Below are 14,536 nucleotides of genomic sequence, written 5' to 3' on the forward strand. Positions count from 1 at the left end.
CGCTCTTATCCAGAGCGACTTACATATATATATTTTTTTATACTGGCCCCCTGTGGGAATCGAACCCACAACCCTGGCGTTGCAAACGCCATGCTCTATCAACTGAGCTACATCCCTGCCGGCCATTCCCTCCCCTACCCTGGACGACGCTGGGCCAATTGTGCGCCGCCCATGAGTGTTTGAGTTAGCTTTGCGAGGCAAAGATGAAACTGAGGGCTCCACCAACCCTGGTAAGCCAACACTTTTGAGATCAGTCAATAAATGCTTCTGGTATTGACTTACATGCTGCCCCTGTCTTCATGTTGTTGCTGGACATATCTTTTTTTAAATGTGTGTAGGTCACCTAAATCATCAGAAAAATTGCCCCCCCTGAGAATTTTTTCAGGAGCCGCCACTGGTTAGTAAGCACCACAGCATTTTAGGCAGCAATTGTTCAAATCTGTCCAGAGTTTACAGATTAACAGTGAGTACAAACCCAGCCTTCCTCTCTCCTTCCACACTGAGTCCAAACCTACAGTCACTGGGTCCTGATTGTGACAGTGGAGCCCAGTTTACTGCAGGATCCAGAGATGGCATCAGTGAAGCTGGAAGACTGCAGTCAAACACTGGAGCTGAATGTCAACATTAAAGATGAAGAAGAGGAGGAGAAGATTGGGAAATCTGTTTCTCATGGTAAGAGCAGGTTCTTTAGTGATCATATACAGTGGTGAAAAAAGTATTTAGTCAGCCACCAATTGTACAAGTTCTCCCACTTAAAAAGATGAGAGAGGCCTGTAATTTTTATCATAGGTACACGTCAACTATGACAGACAAAATGAGGAAAAAAAATCCTGAAAATCACATTGCAGGATTTTTAATGAATTTATTTGCAAATTATTATTAATATTATTATTATTATTATTATATAACTTAATTACCTACTTTGTTTCTTTTTCTCTCCATCTCTCCTCCAACCTACCATCTTTACGACCCTACTCTACTCCCTTTCTGCACCCTAGAAAATGTAATTGATACGATTGTGATGCGTTGTTGTCTCACCTAGCTATCTGAAGATGAATGCACTATTGTAAGTCACTCTGGATAAGAGTGTCTGCTGAATTAGTCAAATTTAAAAATGTGAATTGACATGGAATTGACCCCAACCCTGATGGTTACTAACCCTTGTGATAGTGAGTGGAGGATGATATGGCTCGTAACACTTTATAATAGTTTTATTCCCCTGTATTGTGCAGCATACTTATATTAAGTCATTTGTCACCCAGTACAGCCAGAAGAGGACTGGCCACTGCTCAGAGCCTGGTTCCTCTCTAGGTTTCTTCCTAGGTTCCTTCCTTCTAGGGAGTTTTTCCTAGCCACTGTGCTTCTGCATTGCTTGCTCTTTGGGGTTTTAGTCTCGGTACCTGCACCCTCAGCGGAGTCAACAAACACCGGAAGCATCCGTGTTTCAGGGAAAAGGCAGAGAGGAAGGCAAAGCCTGAAATCCGGAAGCTTCTGGTTTCTGTGGACCTCGTTAAGGCGTTTCTTTTACACCTGATACGTTAGGTTAAGGTATCTGTAAAGCACTCTGTGACAACTGCTGATGTAAAAAGGGCTTTATAAAATCAATGTGATTGATGTAAATCACACCAACTGGCTGGTTCTTCTGATGTTGTTCACACAGGAGACCATGTTGAGACATTCTCTACATCCAGAGAACAACAGCAGGAAGATCACAGAGCTAAGAGGTCTCACCACTGCCCACATTGTGAGGAGATTTTCCCAATTCTATCAAAGCTAAAAAATACACCTAAAAATACACACAGGAGAGAATCTGTATCTCTGCTCTGATTGTGGGAAGAGCTGTAAAATATCAAGGGATCTGGTACTCCTGCTCTGACTGTTGGAAGAGTTTCTCTCAACATGGCCACATACATGTGAGAATCCTCATCAGTTGTCTGACTAGCTAAGATTAAAATCATTCCATCACTTAATTCTCAAGAAATCGTAGCACACTCTATTGTAATCCTATTGTTTCTCACTGTGAGAGAACTGTTTTAGAGGAAAGGGAGTGTTATAGAACGTTAGCCTCTCTTTACTTTATTGATCAGTGTTCACCTGGTCAGTTTTGGTGTGATTTGTTAGCTTCTATTGTAAAGATATTGAGATTACCTTGGATTTGCCCTAAGGGTTGAATATCCTCTGTGAGGCTGGTTGACTGGGTGGTACTGATTTCCTCTGCAGTTTTCTGTGGGAATGAGCTAGTAGACACAACATGTATCAGACAGAGATGGTGTGATGAGCAGTTTTCACCATTAGTTTGGGTGGATACTTTTTGTTTATTAAATTGTATTTTAAAACTAGATGAGTTATTTTAGTCATTAAGGCTTAATTCAAGCCTGTTTAATTTATCTGCCAATGAAAAATAGTATGTATATGAATTTGTACTAGTCAAGCTCTTCTCTTTTGTGTAATGAATTACCAAAAAACGATGTTTCAAGTGACATATTTACTGTTGTTCTGAAGCTGAACAAGACAGGAAGTTTAAATGAGCATCACAAAGCTAAATCTGACCTATTCACTAACATGTTTTGTCAGCATAAGCAGCTGTGAGACATGCTAGAGTACTGTAACATTACTGATCTACTGAATCATTGTAGTTGTTGGGGGTTATCTTTACAGTAAATATAATGGTGGTGGATAAGCCTTCAATGCAAGCTGCAGGGGTTGCCTTTCAACAAGATGATCCTGACATTTTAAAGGTTAAAAAGGTGGACTTTGTGGCCTTTATCACAATGGTGATTAACGGCACTGCCAAGGTGGAGAAAAGATCTAGGAAGATAGAAATCATTGTGGTTGCGGCAGAACGGTTCCTGGGGCTGAAAGATTTATTGGCAAAAGAGTTACATGGAATATTGTCAAAAGCCGTACCACCATCTCAGGTCCTAGAGACTGAGAAGGGAGATATGGAGATTTAAAGGAAGGAAGAAATGGGAGTTTTGTTTGTTTTGGCAATGTACTTTTTTTATTAGGGTGGAGTAAGTTAGTATCACTATTAAGTATGGATGTATTTTTTATTTAATTTATTTTGTGGTTTCAAACCGTCCAGTTGGTGGCGGCAATACAACTTTTGGAAGTAGTCTGCCATAAAACCCACAGAAGAAGAAGAAGATGGCGCTATGCATTGTGGTAGTTGGGGAACAGGAACTTCCGGTGAGGCGCGCAACATTCTTCAGAACAAAGAAAACGACAGGACTGTGCTTTCCGTTTCTCTTTATTACTACAGGTATGTAATAGCACTTTTAAACTGTTTAATATCGAAATAACGTCATAACATGTTAGATAACAAATCAGTCAAGGTATAATCACGTTTGGCAAAGGTTTTGTGTAATTTTTGTGTCAATCGAACGTGATAAAATATATTTTACAATCACACGGCGCGGGGTCCATTACATGTTTTCATTTGTGAGGCTTTCCAGGTTCGTATATAGGTCAGTGCGTTTCGCCTGGGCATGTTCAGTACAAAAACGTTTAGGAAAGTTGCAGATAGAAATACCCTGAATAGAAGTGACATGATTAATTAGAATCAGAGGCATGTTTGTTCTACATAATACATTTGTATCTGATCGTGGCCAACGTCTCCGTCCTCCTGCTGGACGCAGCCCTGGTACCCGCTTGTCCCTACGTATGTGAAGCTAGTCATAATAATGATTAGCCACAATAGTGGAATTTGCGGTTTGCCCTCAAAATAAAAGGCCTTCATTGAAAGTGATGCAAACTGATATAAAATATTGGAATCATGTCAAATGTTGTTACTTAATTTAAAATGAATTACAAAAACTAATTATTTTGAAAATAAACAGAAAGAAACGGTTGAAATCCCACTGTGGAGGTATTAGACCACATAATTGCATTGGGGGCATTCTTATATGCACTTATGAAACGGGTTGGATTGTGCTCCCATGGAACGGGTGACACCCACAGAAAACAAATCTCAAGAGTTTATACAAATATTAGCATGTTAGTTGTTATTGCAGGACTTTGACTGTGAAAAAGCACCTTCCCAGTCAGTCTATTGCAGGGGTACTCCAGTACTATTTGAGAAGGTCCGATCAAACAAATTTCCTAGGTGGCAAAGGTCCGGATGGATATTGTCATTTATTGGCGTAGTAACAAACCCCCAACTTGCGACCCCAAACTGTTCACAACCCTCTTGTTGGCGGAGAGAACATTTAGCAGTTTTAAAGCTAATATCCCGCAATTCTACACATTTTACGACAGGGCTGAGATTTTTAGTTGTTGCTGTTTTTAACCAATTCTACATGTATCCATGTCTTATGTGTGTTTATATGATACAGGGGTTGAAGCCCAACCAAAACAGTATTATTATATACTTTTTTTGTGACCCGTGGTCCATATCGACCCCGTTCTTGGTCCTTACCGCGTTACGCCAGTTGAGTATGCTGTTTCTTTTGTTTGTATTGGACATTCATATTGCACTGTACAGCCCTACCTATGTATTGTTCAGCCTACTCAGTGACACCCACAGAACACAATAAATGTATTTGTCTTTTTTTTTATGGTGCCAAAGTCCAGGGACAGTTACCACCACAATTCAAGAATGACCCACTATCTATTGGGGAATGACCCGAGAGGAGGGGATGGGGCCCGCTTGACCCCATCCCCTCCTCTCTTCTCCAGACCATTTCCGGAGACCTTCTCCCTTACCTCACCTCGCTGATCAACTCATCCTTGACCGCTGGCTACGTCCCTTCCGTCTTCAAGAGAGCGAGAGTTGCACCCCTTCTCAAAAAACCAACACTCGATCCCACTGATGTCAACAACTACAGACCAGTATCCCTTCTTTCTTTTCTTTCCAAAACTATTGAGCGTGCTGTCTTTAGCCAACTCTCTTGCTATCTCTCTCAGAATGACCTTCTTGATCCAAACCAGTCAGGTTTCAGGACTGGTCATTCAACTGAGACTGCTCTTCTCTGTGTCACGGAGGCTCTCCGCACTGCTAAAGCTAACTCTCTCTCCTCTGCTCTTGTCCTTCTAGACCTGTCTGCTGCCTTTGATACTGTGAACCATCAGATCCTCCTCTCCACCCTCTCCGAGTTGGGCATCTCCGGTGCCGCTCACTCTTGGATTGCGTCCTACCTGACAGGTCGCTCCTACCAGGTGGTGTGGCGAGAATCTGTCTCCGCACCACGTGCTCTCACCACTGGTGTCCCCCAGGGCTCAGTTCTAGGCCCTCTCCTTTTCTCCCTATACACCAAGTCACTTGGCTCTGTCATATCCTCACATGGCCTTTCCTATCATTGCTACGCTGACGATACACAACTAATCTTCTCCTTTCCTCCTTCTGATAACCAGGTGGCGAATCGCATCTCTGCATGTCTGGCAGACATATCAGTATGGATGACAGATCACCACCTCAAGCTGAACCCTGGCAAGACGGAGCTTCTCTTCCTCCCGGGGAAGGACTGCCCGTTCCATGATCTCGCCATCACGGTTGACAACTCCGCTGTGTCCTCCTCCCAGAGTGCGAAGAGCCTAGGCGTGACCCTGGACAACACCCTGTCGTTCTCCGCCAACATCAAGGCGGTGACCCGCTCCTGCAGGTTCATGCTCTACAACATTCGGAGAGTACGACCCTGCCTTACACAGGAAGCGGCACAGGTCCTAATCCAGGCACTTGTCATCTCCCGTCTGGACTACTGCAACTCGCTGTTGGCTGGCCTCCCTGCCTGTGCCATTAAACCCCTACAACTCATCCAGAATGCCGCAGCCCGTCTGGTGTTCAACCTTCCCAAGTTCTCTCCACGTCACCCCCTCCTCCGCACACTCCACTGGCTTCCAGCTGAAGATCGCATCCGCTACAAGACCATGGTGCTTGCCTATGGAGCAGTGAGGGGAACGGCACCTCTGTACCTTCAGGCTCTGATCAGTCCCTACACCCAAACGAGGGCATTGCGTTCATCCACCTCTGGCCTGCTGGCTCCCTTCCTCTGCGGAAGCATAGCTCCCGCTCAGCCCAGTCAAAACTGTTCGCTGCTCTGGCACCCCAATGGTGGAACAAGCTCCCTCACGACGCCAGGACAGCGAGTCACTCACCACCTTCCGGAGACATTTGAAACCCCCACCTCTTTAAGGAATACCTGGGATAGGATAAAGTGTTCCTTCTAACCCCCAAATTGTAGAGTGGTTATCCCACTGGCTATAGGGTGAACGCACCAATTTGTGTGTCGCTGGCTAAGAGCGTCTGCTAATGATGTTAATGTGCCTTGAGCAAGGCACTTAACCCTAATTGCTCCTGTAAGTCGCTCTGGATAAGAGCGTCTGCTAAATGACTAAAAATGTAAATGTAAATCACTTCCTGTCTTTTTTATGTGCAAATGTCTAGCTAGTAGCTAGTTAGGTGGCGTTAGCTAGTAACACATGGCCAAACGAGAGCTCACAACCATCATCACATACGACCCAATGCGCAGACAAACATGTAATCAAAAACTGTCACGAAACATGCATTTGTCCAGCATAGATTTGACTTGCAAAAAGCGGCTGATTTTTGCATCATTTCCTGTATTTATGTTAAATTATTTGGAATACATTCACCACTAAATCATGTTCACACGCACAAACAACAATTTACTTCAAGATTTAAAGCTTAAGAGAGTGAGTACTCAACTGGGATGACATTTCATTGTTACATACCTAGTCTGTCTCAGCTCAATTATTATCAGACTTGAGGTAGTGACCGTTTTTGTATTTCGCAGCAATAGATTTCTTCTTTCTGTCACTAACTGGGGCAGCGCATATAGTTCAGTGGGTATCAGGCATATCTACGTGGGGAGTTTGAAAGCGAACGAACGAGTTTGATTGTATTATCAGCATTTTGCTCTGTACTTACGTGAAGTAAAATAATAATAGTATCATCATAATAGTAGTACATTACAGTATATATTTGAGCAAAATAGTACAATTTGAAGGGAGCAGGCCAGGGTAATTACTGACAAATGAGAACACACCAATCCTCAGGGCTTGCCTTGGGGGCAAACGCACCATTTGTGAAGGTTTTGTTTTGATTGAAGAGCAAGAAAGTATTAATTGGTTCCACTTCTTTCCTTCTAAATGCGTTTGCCTAAGGAAAGCTATATGCACATATCTAAATGTTATAAAACATGTTGTTTTTTTGCTATCAGAACACAGACATTTAATTTTAAGGGAGTTACCCTATTTTAGACTTCCTTAAATCCATACATTTTCATGACAGTGTTCTAATTCGCAGGCAAAGTAGTTGAAAACGCAGGTTAACACCAAACCGTGAAGATGGTGAATTCAGAGCAGTGGATTAGGTAGTAAATACATTTGAACAAATGAACAAATACACACACACGGAAGTGACATGGAGCATTGCATTGTGGCAATGACTTACAAGAACATGTATTGCAAATGCGAAGCATGTATTTTAGATTAAACACTGATTCAGTGTGTACTGGTACCTGCTGATTTGGTGTGCTCTACTGAACATGTGCTTAGAGTCTGAAACCACGCCTATAAAGGATGAGCTGTTGTATTTTTTTTTTTACCACATACTTATGAAATTGCAATTGGTTATAGATGGATGGTCTCTCTTGAGCCATGGTGAAGAGTACTTGATCCAGCAGGTGGTGTTAAGATCCCTCCTATATTACTTGAATGATGAGTTGACTATTTTATAGCTCCTAATGATTTTAAGGCTTAGCGACCACGCTGCTGCCTCTGCCAATAAGGCGAGCCAGTGACGTGTCTAGGACACGATGGTCACCTCTTTATGTGGATGGCACACAGTTGGGGGTCCTGAACAGACCGACCAGGTAAGTCGCCAGCCAGTTTCCGCAGCTTTATCACGGCGGATCTCTGGAAGCGCAGGTGGCGATTTTCCACAGGCGCTGGAAGGGCACAATGCGATGAGCAGCTCAGTGGTGACGGATCTCTCTGAGACACGGTGTCAGCCTTAACTGAGGTGGCGCTCATACAGCAGACTTATGCTGAGCTGTTTCAGTTTTGCTGGCGGGGTGGATTTGAGTGGAGTATAGCCCGGAAATGCCCATGTGAAATGTGGATAAAGACGGCAGTAATACCTACGATTGACACCATCTCCCCACCACCTGATTGGCCCATTGCGGAGGAGTCCTTCGTGGTTACTGAAGGGATGTTTGCTTTTTTTTAGGGATCGCGCGCCCAACACAATACATCACACCCAAAACAATAGTCCACTAAGGAAAAGGTATACAAAGCACACTGCTGGCCCTTTATGCGAATATTAAATGAAAGTCAGAGGAAATCTTGTGTTCTAATCTAATGCTTGCCTGCTATGGCAAACGAGGCCTAGTAGGTGTATTGTTATTCATGTATTTGGGCGTGGAATGATATAGCGCCATGTAATGTAAGAAATAGTCGACATAATTGTGTATACACCCACTCAATTGCTGGTTTGTGCATCTTTGGAGGCTTATTGTCAAGCTGCCGCAGTAGCGAATTTATTTGGCTTTGACGGCTCCTCTTGGGGAGAAGGTAATGAGGGTTTTTGTTTGCACGGGACGTGTTTCGCAAACTCCAGATTCAGCAGTAGGCACTGAGCACGGCAGCCAGGTAGACGGTGACAGCACCCACACGCTCGGCGAGCTGCCTTTAAGCATCAGCCTGGGCATTCTAATCCATCTTGATTTAAATGTTCATGTAAAATTTGTTCTAACATTGAAAATTTCGTTTGTAGGTTATTTTTTCCCCAGCAAGATGAAGGGGTGATGTCCTGCAGGACCCAGCACAACATGTAAAGGGAAAATCGCTAGTACTTCAACTCGATATTTACGCGGGATTGTGTTTACTAATCGATGACAGTATTGACTCAATACAGGTTGTTTTCCTATCCGTCGCCGCTTAAATGTCTGACATATAACCGCGTTCGAGAAAACTACAGGTAGCATAATGTATTTCAGCAGATTTCACAGCGCTTGTAGTGAAAAGACACGAATTTATAAAGCATTAATTATGCTAAAAGACAGCAATTTTACACACAACAACCATAAACGGATAGCCTATTTTTCTTTATTTTCTTTATTATGCTAATTAAACGTTATGAATATAAGCAGAAATGTTGTCTTTTTATTAATAATGTTTCAAACATTGTAGTTGTATGCCCATGTACTGTTTGAGATTTTCTGAACATCATTTGTGAGAAAATACATTTACACGCACCAATTCGTGGGAAAAATTGTTTTATTAATGCTAACTCTCCTGTTTTCTATGCTTGATTTCGACATTACTTTGGGATACTGGGTGCACTTTTGGTCAGAAAGGCCCCTTTTTCCGTAGGCAACAGTACACGATTTTTTCATATTTATTTCTATATTTTGTAGAGTCTAAATTACACAATTCTTTCATTATTCATTTAATACATGTTAAAGAGTTAATGTAAAATAATGAAATATGTCTATTTTCACTTATGGCACTTCCAAGGCCTTTCTATTTGTGGTTATGTCAATCATATTATATACCGACTAGCACTTGAATGTTGTATTATGCCAACTTCACATTCTGAAAATGGGAAGTTAACCCACATGATTGTGTTAAGCGGTTTTGAAGTGGAATAATTCTAAACCAATAAGATTGGCAACAACATTTTCACTATTTCCCTCACTTGCAATTCCTACTGGAGGTATTAAGTGAAACTTCCCCAGTGGAAACTAGGTAGCCTGATAACCTGATAGCACCCTGAACACGACATTAATATGTGTGATTGATGAACAGCAGGGTTGGGTCCTGGCGTGTCAGTCCCCATACCCATTCCATAAGAGTGAGGCCAGTAGTCTACTATATGTCCGTATATGGAAGTATATGTGATTATTATTAAGGTTTGACTGCCTGAGATAATGCTAACAAGTAAGAATATACAACATACAATATCAATAAATATATATTTTCTCCTATTAGTGTATTTGAGTTGTTCTGTCGCTTCTGATGATTTAATTGAAATTGTAACCAACTTTCTATGGTTGTTTTAGATATAGTGATATTTGAGAGATTATTTCATTTCAAATAACTGAAAGTGAGAGGTTGTACAATTTGAATAAAGGGGGAAATGCTATTACTGAACATGTGGTGATTAGAACAGTACTCTTGACTTTGATGTGAATATTATCGCGCGGCAGTGTCCTAATGCCCAAGGCAGTGGACTCGTACTGTTCGGCCATAGCAGGCTGACATTAGATTAGAACATAAGATCACCTTGACTTCAGCTTACTCATTACTGCGCGCGCACTTTGCGCGCACATTGTGCTTTTGCCTGCGCGCAGGTGCAGTTGCATCCGCGCAGCGTACTATTGGCCTCGTTTGCCACAGCAGGCTAGCATTAATTGCAACACAAGATTTCACTTCTTGACTTCAGTGCGACTATTATTGCGCATAAAGGGCCGGCAGTGTATTTTTAAGTGCCACATTGTGCTTTTGCCTGCGCGCATTGTGCAGTTGCATCCGCGCAGTGTACTATTAATTCTTGTTTGCCATAGCAGGCTAGCATTAAATTATTATAACACAAGATTTCACTCTTGACTATATTACTATTATTGCCTGTAAAGGCCAGCAGATCTAATACTTTGGGCTAGTGTATTGTCATGTATGCACCAGTGTATTGTTTTGGCGTACAGTGTGTTTTATAAGGTTTAGTGTATTGTTTTAAAAGCAGTGTACTGTTTTGGGTAAAAGCACGGTCAAAAAAAGAGAAGCAAGATCCTTCCGATAGCCGACAGAGGAGGCCTCCGTAACGGGCCAATCGGGTGGTGGGGTGATGGTGTCCAATCAGCAGATGCCACTGGCCGCTGGTACATTTCACATGGGCATTTCTGAGGTAAACTCCGACTGTCTAAGAAGGAAGCTAGGCGCCATGGCCAGAACCATGAAACTGCCGCAAATCCACCCGTGCAAAGCCTATAGATGCAGCTCGCTGCCAAGGCTGCGCGCAGGAGAGCCTCCCTGTTACAGGCCTGGCACCGTGTCTCAGAGAGATCCATGTTACCAAAGTTCACTGAGCTGCTCATCCGCAATGTGCTCCCTTTCCAGCGCCTGGGGAGAAAAATCTATCCTGTTCTCAAGACCGACCTGCGCCCAGAGCTCCGCCTTGATGGCCCTGCAGGAGGCCAAGGCTTACCTGGTGGTCTGTTTGAGGACACCAAACTGTGTGCCATCCACGCAAAGAGGGTGCATATCGTGCCCTAGGACATCGAGCTGGCTCCGCCTTATTTGCAGAGAGCGCGCCGTAAATATGAAGTGATCTCAAAATCCCACCTCAATATTTCCACTGGGAAAAGGCATAATTGATCTATTTACAAGTGGTCCTCTGTAGCTCAATTGCAGAGCATGGCGCTTGTAACGCCAGGCAGTGGTTCACTCTGGTTTCCACCCATACGTAAATACAGCGCACATGACTGTAAATCGCTGATAAAAGGCTCGCTAACGGGTTATTATTATACGCCGCGACGTATATTTCAACATCACGGAAAGAGCGACGCACTGCCACGAAGAGACACCAACGGCGGGTGAGTCATTCAAAGCTACGCGGATAATCTGAGGATTTGGCCAGCCTTGTAACTAATGGGACACTTCAGGACGAGATCATCAGGGATCAGCTGATAGAGGGGACGCGTATGTGAAAAGACAAGGGAGAAACTGCTTTTGGAATCGGATAATTTGCTAACTAGATGGAGCTATTAAAATAGCACTCCAGGCTGAGCGGTGTTGGAATGCTCTTCAATGCTAACAGACAGCTCTTGCAGCATAACTCGGCCCCCAGCCATTCTCATTGTGCAGCTTCAGCCCGAGCAGGCGTACTAATGACTGGGCCAGCCATGCACGCCCCACGTCTTCATAGCTGCATGGACACAGACACCGCATGCCTGCAGCAGGCACACAGACAACCAACAGAAGTAGCTGTGGCAACTGTGGGGCTAGCTCTCAAACTAAGGGCTTCAAACTGCCCAGCCCTGGGAAAATATGCAAGAACTGTTCAAAAATACAATCACTATGTAAAGTGAGTGTGTCAAGCCTGGCCCCTGCTACCAGCTCGAGTTGTCGATCATCAGTGTAGATCAGTCCGAACCGACTGCCTCAGCAGTGCAACAAAATGAGCCTCTATTCAGGTGGACTTGCAGGTAGTCGACAACTGGGGCTCCGGCCATTTCATGATGAGCAATGGATCACTCTGGCACACCAGCCACAGAAAGTCCCTGCCCTCGAGGAACACAAAGGCACACAAAAACAGACATGGTGGTTGAGACACCGATGGACCTCTCCCACCACTACCACCCGAGCTCCCAGCCTCTGTGGGCTCCCCATGGCCAGATCCACAAGCGGTGGCGGATGAAGAAAGGCCTATGCGGGCACGAATCCGCCCTGCTTATCTGGGGGACTACTTAACCTCTTTTCATTTAGGCCAGGTGTTTATAACCTCCAGGTTAAATGGTGGACTGAACTGGCTAGTTTGGAGAGTCATCCGTTAAGGGTAATGTTTATTTCTTACAGTATCACTTAGGTCTTTGCCCTATGGACATTTTATATATGGTACCAGTCCCTGGTTTGGAAAGGGGGAAATGTTATGTATGGTACGACGTGCTGTACGCCGTACTGTACGTTGTTATGGCTTACGACAGTGTGCTGCTTACTTGGATGAATGGGTTGTAGAATGTGGACATGTCATTAAACTACAGAGTGATGTAAAGCAATGTGAAACTGTGCAGATGTCGTTCTACAGCTATTAGATATACAAATATGACTCAAGCAAAAGTAAAAAGTAAATATCCAATAATTACTTCTGAGTAAGAGTAGGCACTTGGTGAAAAACTACTCATACTGAGTAACTGTTGAGTTACTTGAGTTTATTTTAACACAAGGCAACAATCAGACAGACAAAAATATGTAATAATCATCTTAGGTAAATTATAGTTATCCAACAATAAATAAATTAAAATGAATTACAAAATAGGCTTAAATTAAAATAATCTGTAATCTAAGACTTATCAAATAAAAATAATAATAATAAAAATAAGCACAAGGCACACATATTTCCAAACCTTTATACTATTTTTTACCAGGCAGAACTAGAGAGGCAGCCCATAAACTCATAAACTGTGTATGTGTGTGTCTCCACAGTGACAGAACAACAGAAGGAAACACAAACATTTATACCAGGTATGCTGAACAGAAAATCAAAACTGTGAAGGAAGTGGTAACATAAAATAATCAATAGGTGTTGATTAGGCCTACCAGTACCTTTATTGCATGGCAAGCAACAGCCCTTTTTCTCTGTGTGCCAGAAATTAATACTCTGATTCAGGATTAGGCCACACTGCACATCTCACTGAGAGAGGAAAGAGCAGCACACACATCAACTGAAAAAGGCACTAGTCCAGCATAGATGGCCAATAAAAACAATATTGCAGGCTAGTATCCCAGAACACAAATTAAGAAAAGTCATATAAAAGTCACACTTTGTCCTCCTGCTCTCAAGATAAGCAGCATAAAGCATGTATGCGATGTGTCTTTAGCAATGGAGTTATACATTAATAGCTCTGTGCTCTCTAGCACAACCATTACACAGTTAAGGGGATTACACGCTTGCTCAAAGCAGTTGAGAGAGAGCAGCTTCCCCATCTAGACTCCCAACAGACAGACAACAGATTTGGCAATATCTAACCTTTAGGCTGACACTGGCCTTGACTGGTTGATCAGTCAACACTCCAGAACTCTTTGGCACAGTAACATGGCAAAAACCCTTTATATTGAATATTCTACTGGGAGTTTGTGTGTGTGTCAAAACATGCAGAAACAAACTATTTCAAAGAATCGCTCAGTGATGTCACTATTAAGCTTCCAAACAGCTGGCTCTCAAGGTTCTATGAAGCTGTGATCGTTTAGCAGCAACAGGAGTCAGCATGACTGAAAGTCTCTCACAGGCTGCAGATGCAGGAAGACCCAGTTGACTGGAGGAGCTTCTGATGCGAGGAAAGGTGTGGAGTAGATCCATACCTGCAGGGGACAGACACAGTTGGCAATTTCTCCAGCTCTCCTACTTGTGATTTTCTCCTAACTCCATGGATGCAAAGAAGTCGTCATCAGAGAGGCCGCTGTTTGCACTGGTGACATCATCCAAGTCGGTGTGAGGTGATTTCGATGTAGTCAAGGCCTGTGGGTTTTAGGGCAAGATAAATCGTTTTTCAACTAATTAAGTCTGCACATTATTCTTACACTTCTACTGTATAGGCTGTCAGCCGTTGATGTTTGCCATTAAAAGCTACCTGAGCTTCTAAGTATATTGCCACCCTGTGGTTTGTCACTGACACACTATAATCCTAAATTACAGTAATATTATACATAGTTATATAGGTCAACAAAGTGTCTACTGGTTCACATTTGAATTGATAAACAATTATATTTACCAGCATTTAAGATGTTCTCTGTGGGTCAGGATGTTTGAATCTTAGAGTCACAAGGCTGCAATCAGCTCAGGCCTCATGACGTTCCAAAA

General features: G+C 43.0%; 1 protein-coding gene across 1 annotated transcript; it reads left to right on the top strand.

Moving 5' to 3' along the window:
- The first annotated feature begins 10,950 nt into the window (after positions 1-10,950).
- LOC123489677 (histone H3.3-like) lies at positions 10,951-11,232 on the top strand. The gene has a single exon (XM_045220117.1). It carries the CDS (start codon positions 10,951-10,953, stop codon positions 11,230-11,232), a length of 282 nt encoding a protein of 93 aa, XP_045076052.1.
- Positions 11,233-14,536: the final 3,304 nt, after the last annotated feature.

This window comes from Coregonus clupeaformis, unplaced genomic scaffold, assembly GCF_020615455.1.
Source record: "Coregonus clupeaformis isolate EN_2021a unplaced genomic scaffold, ASM2061545v1 scaf3167, whole genome shotgun sequence".
Taxonomy (NCBI): Eukaryota; Metazoa; Chordata; class Actinopteri; order Salmoniformes; family Salmonidae; genus Coregonus; species Coregonus clupeaformis.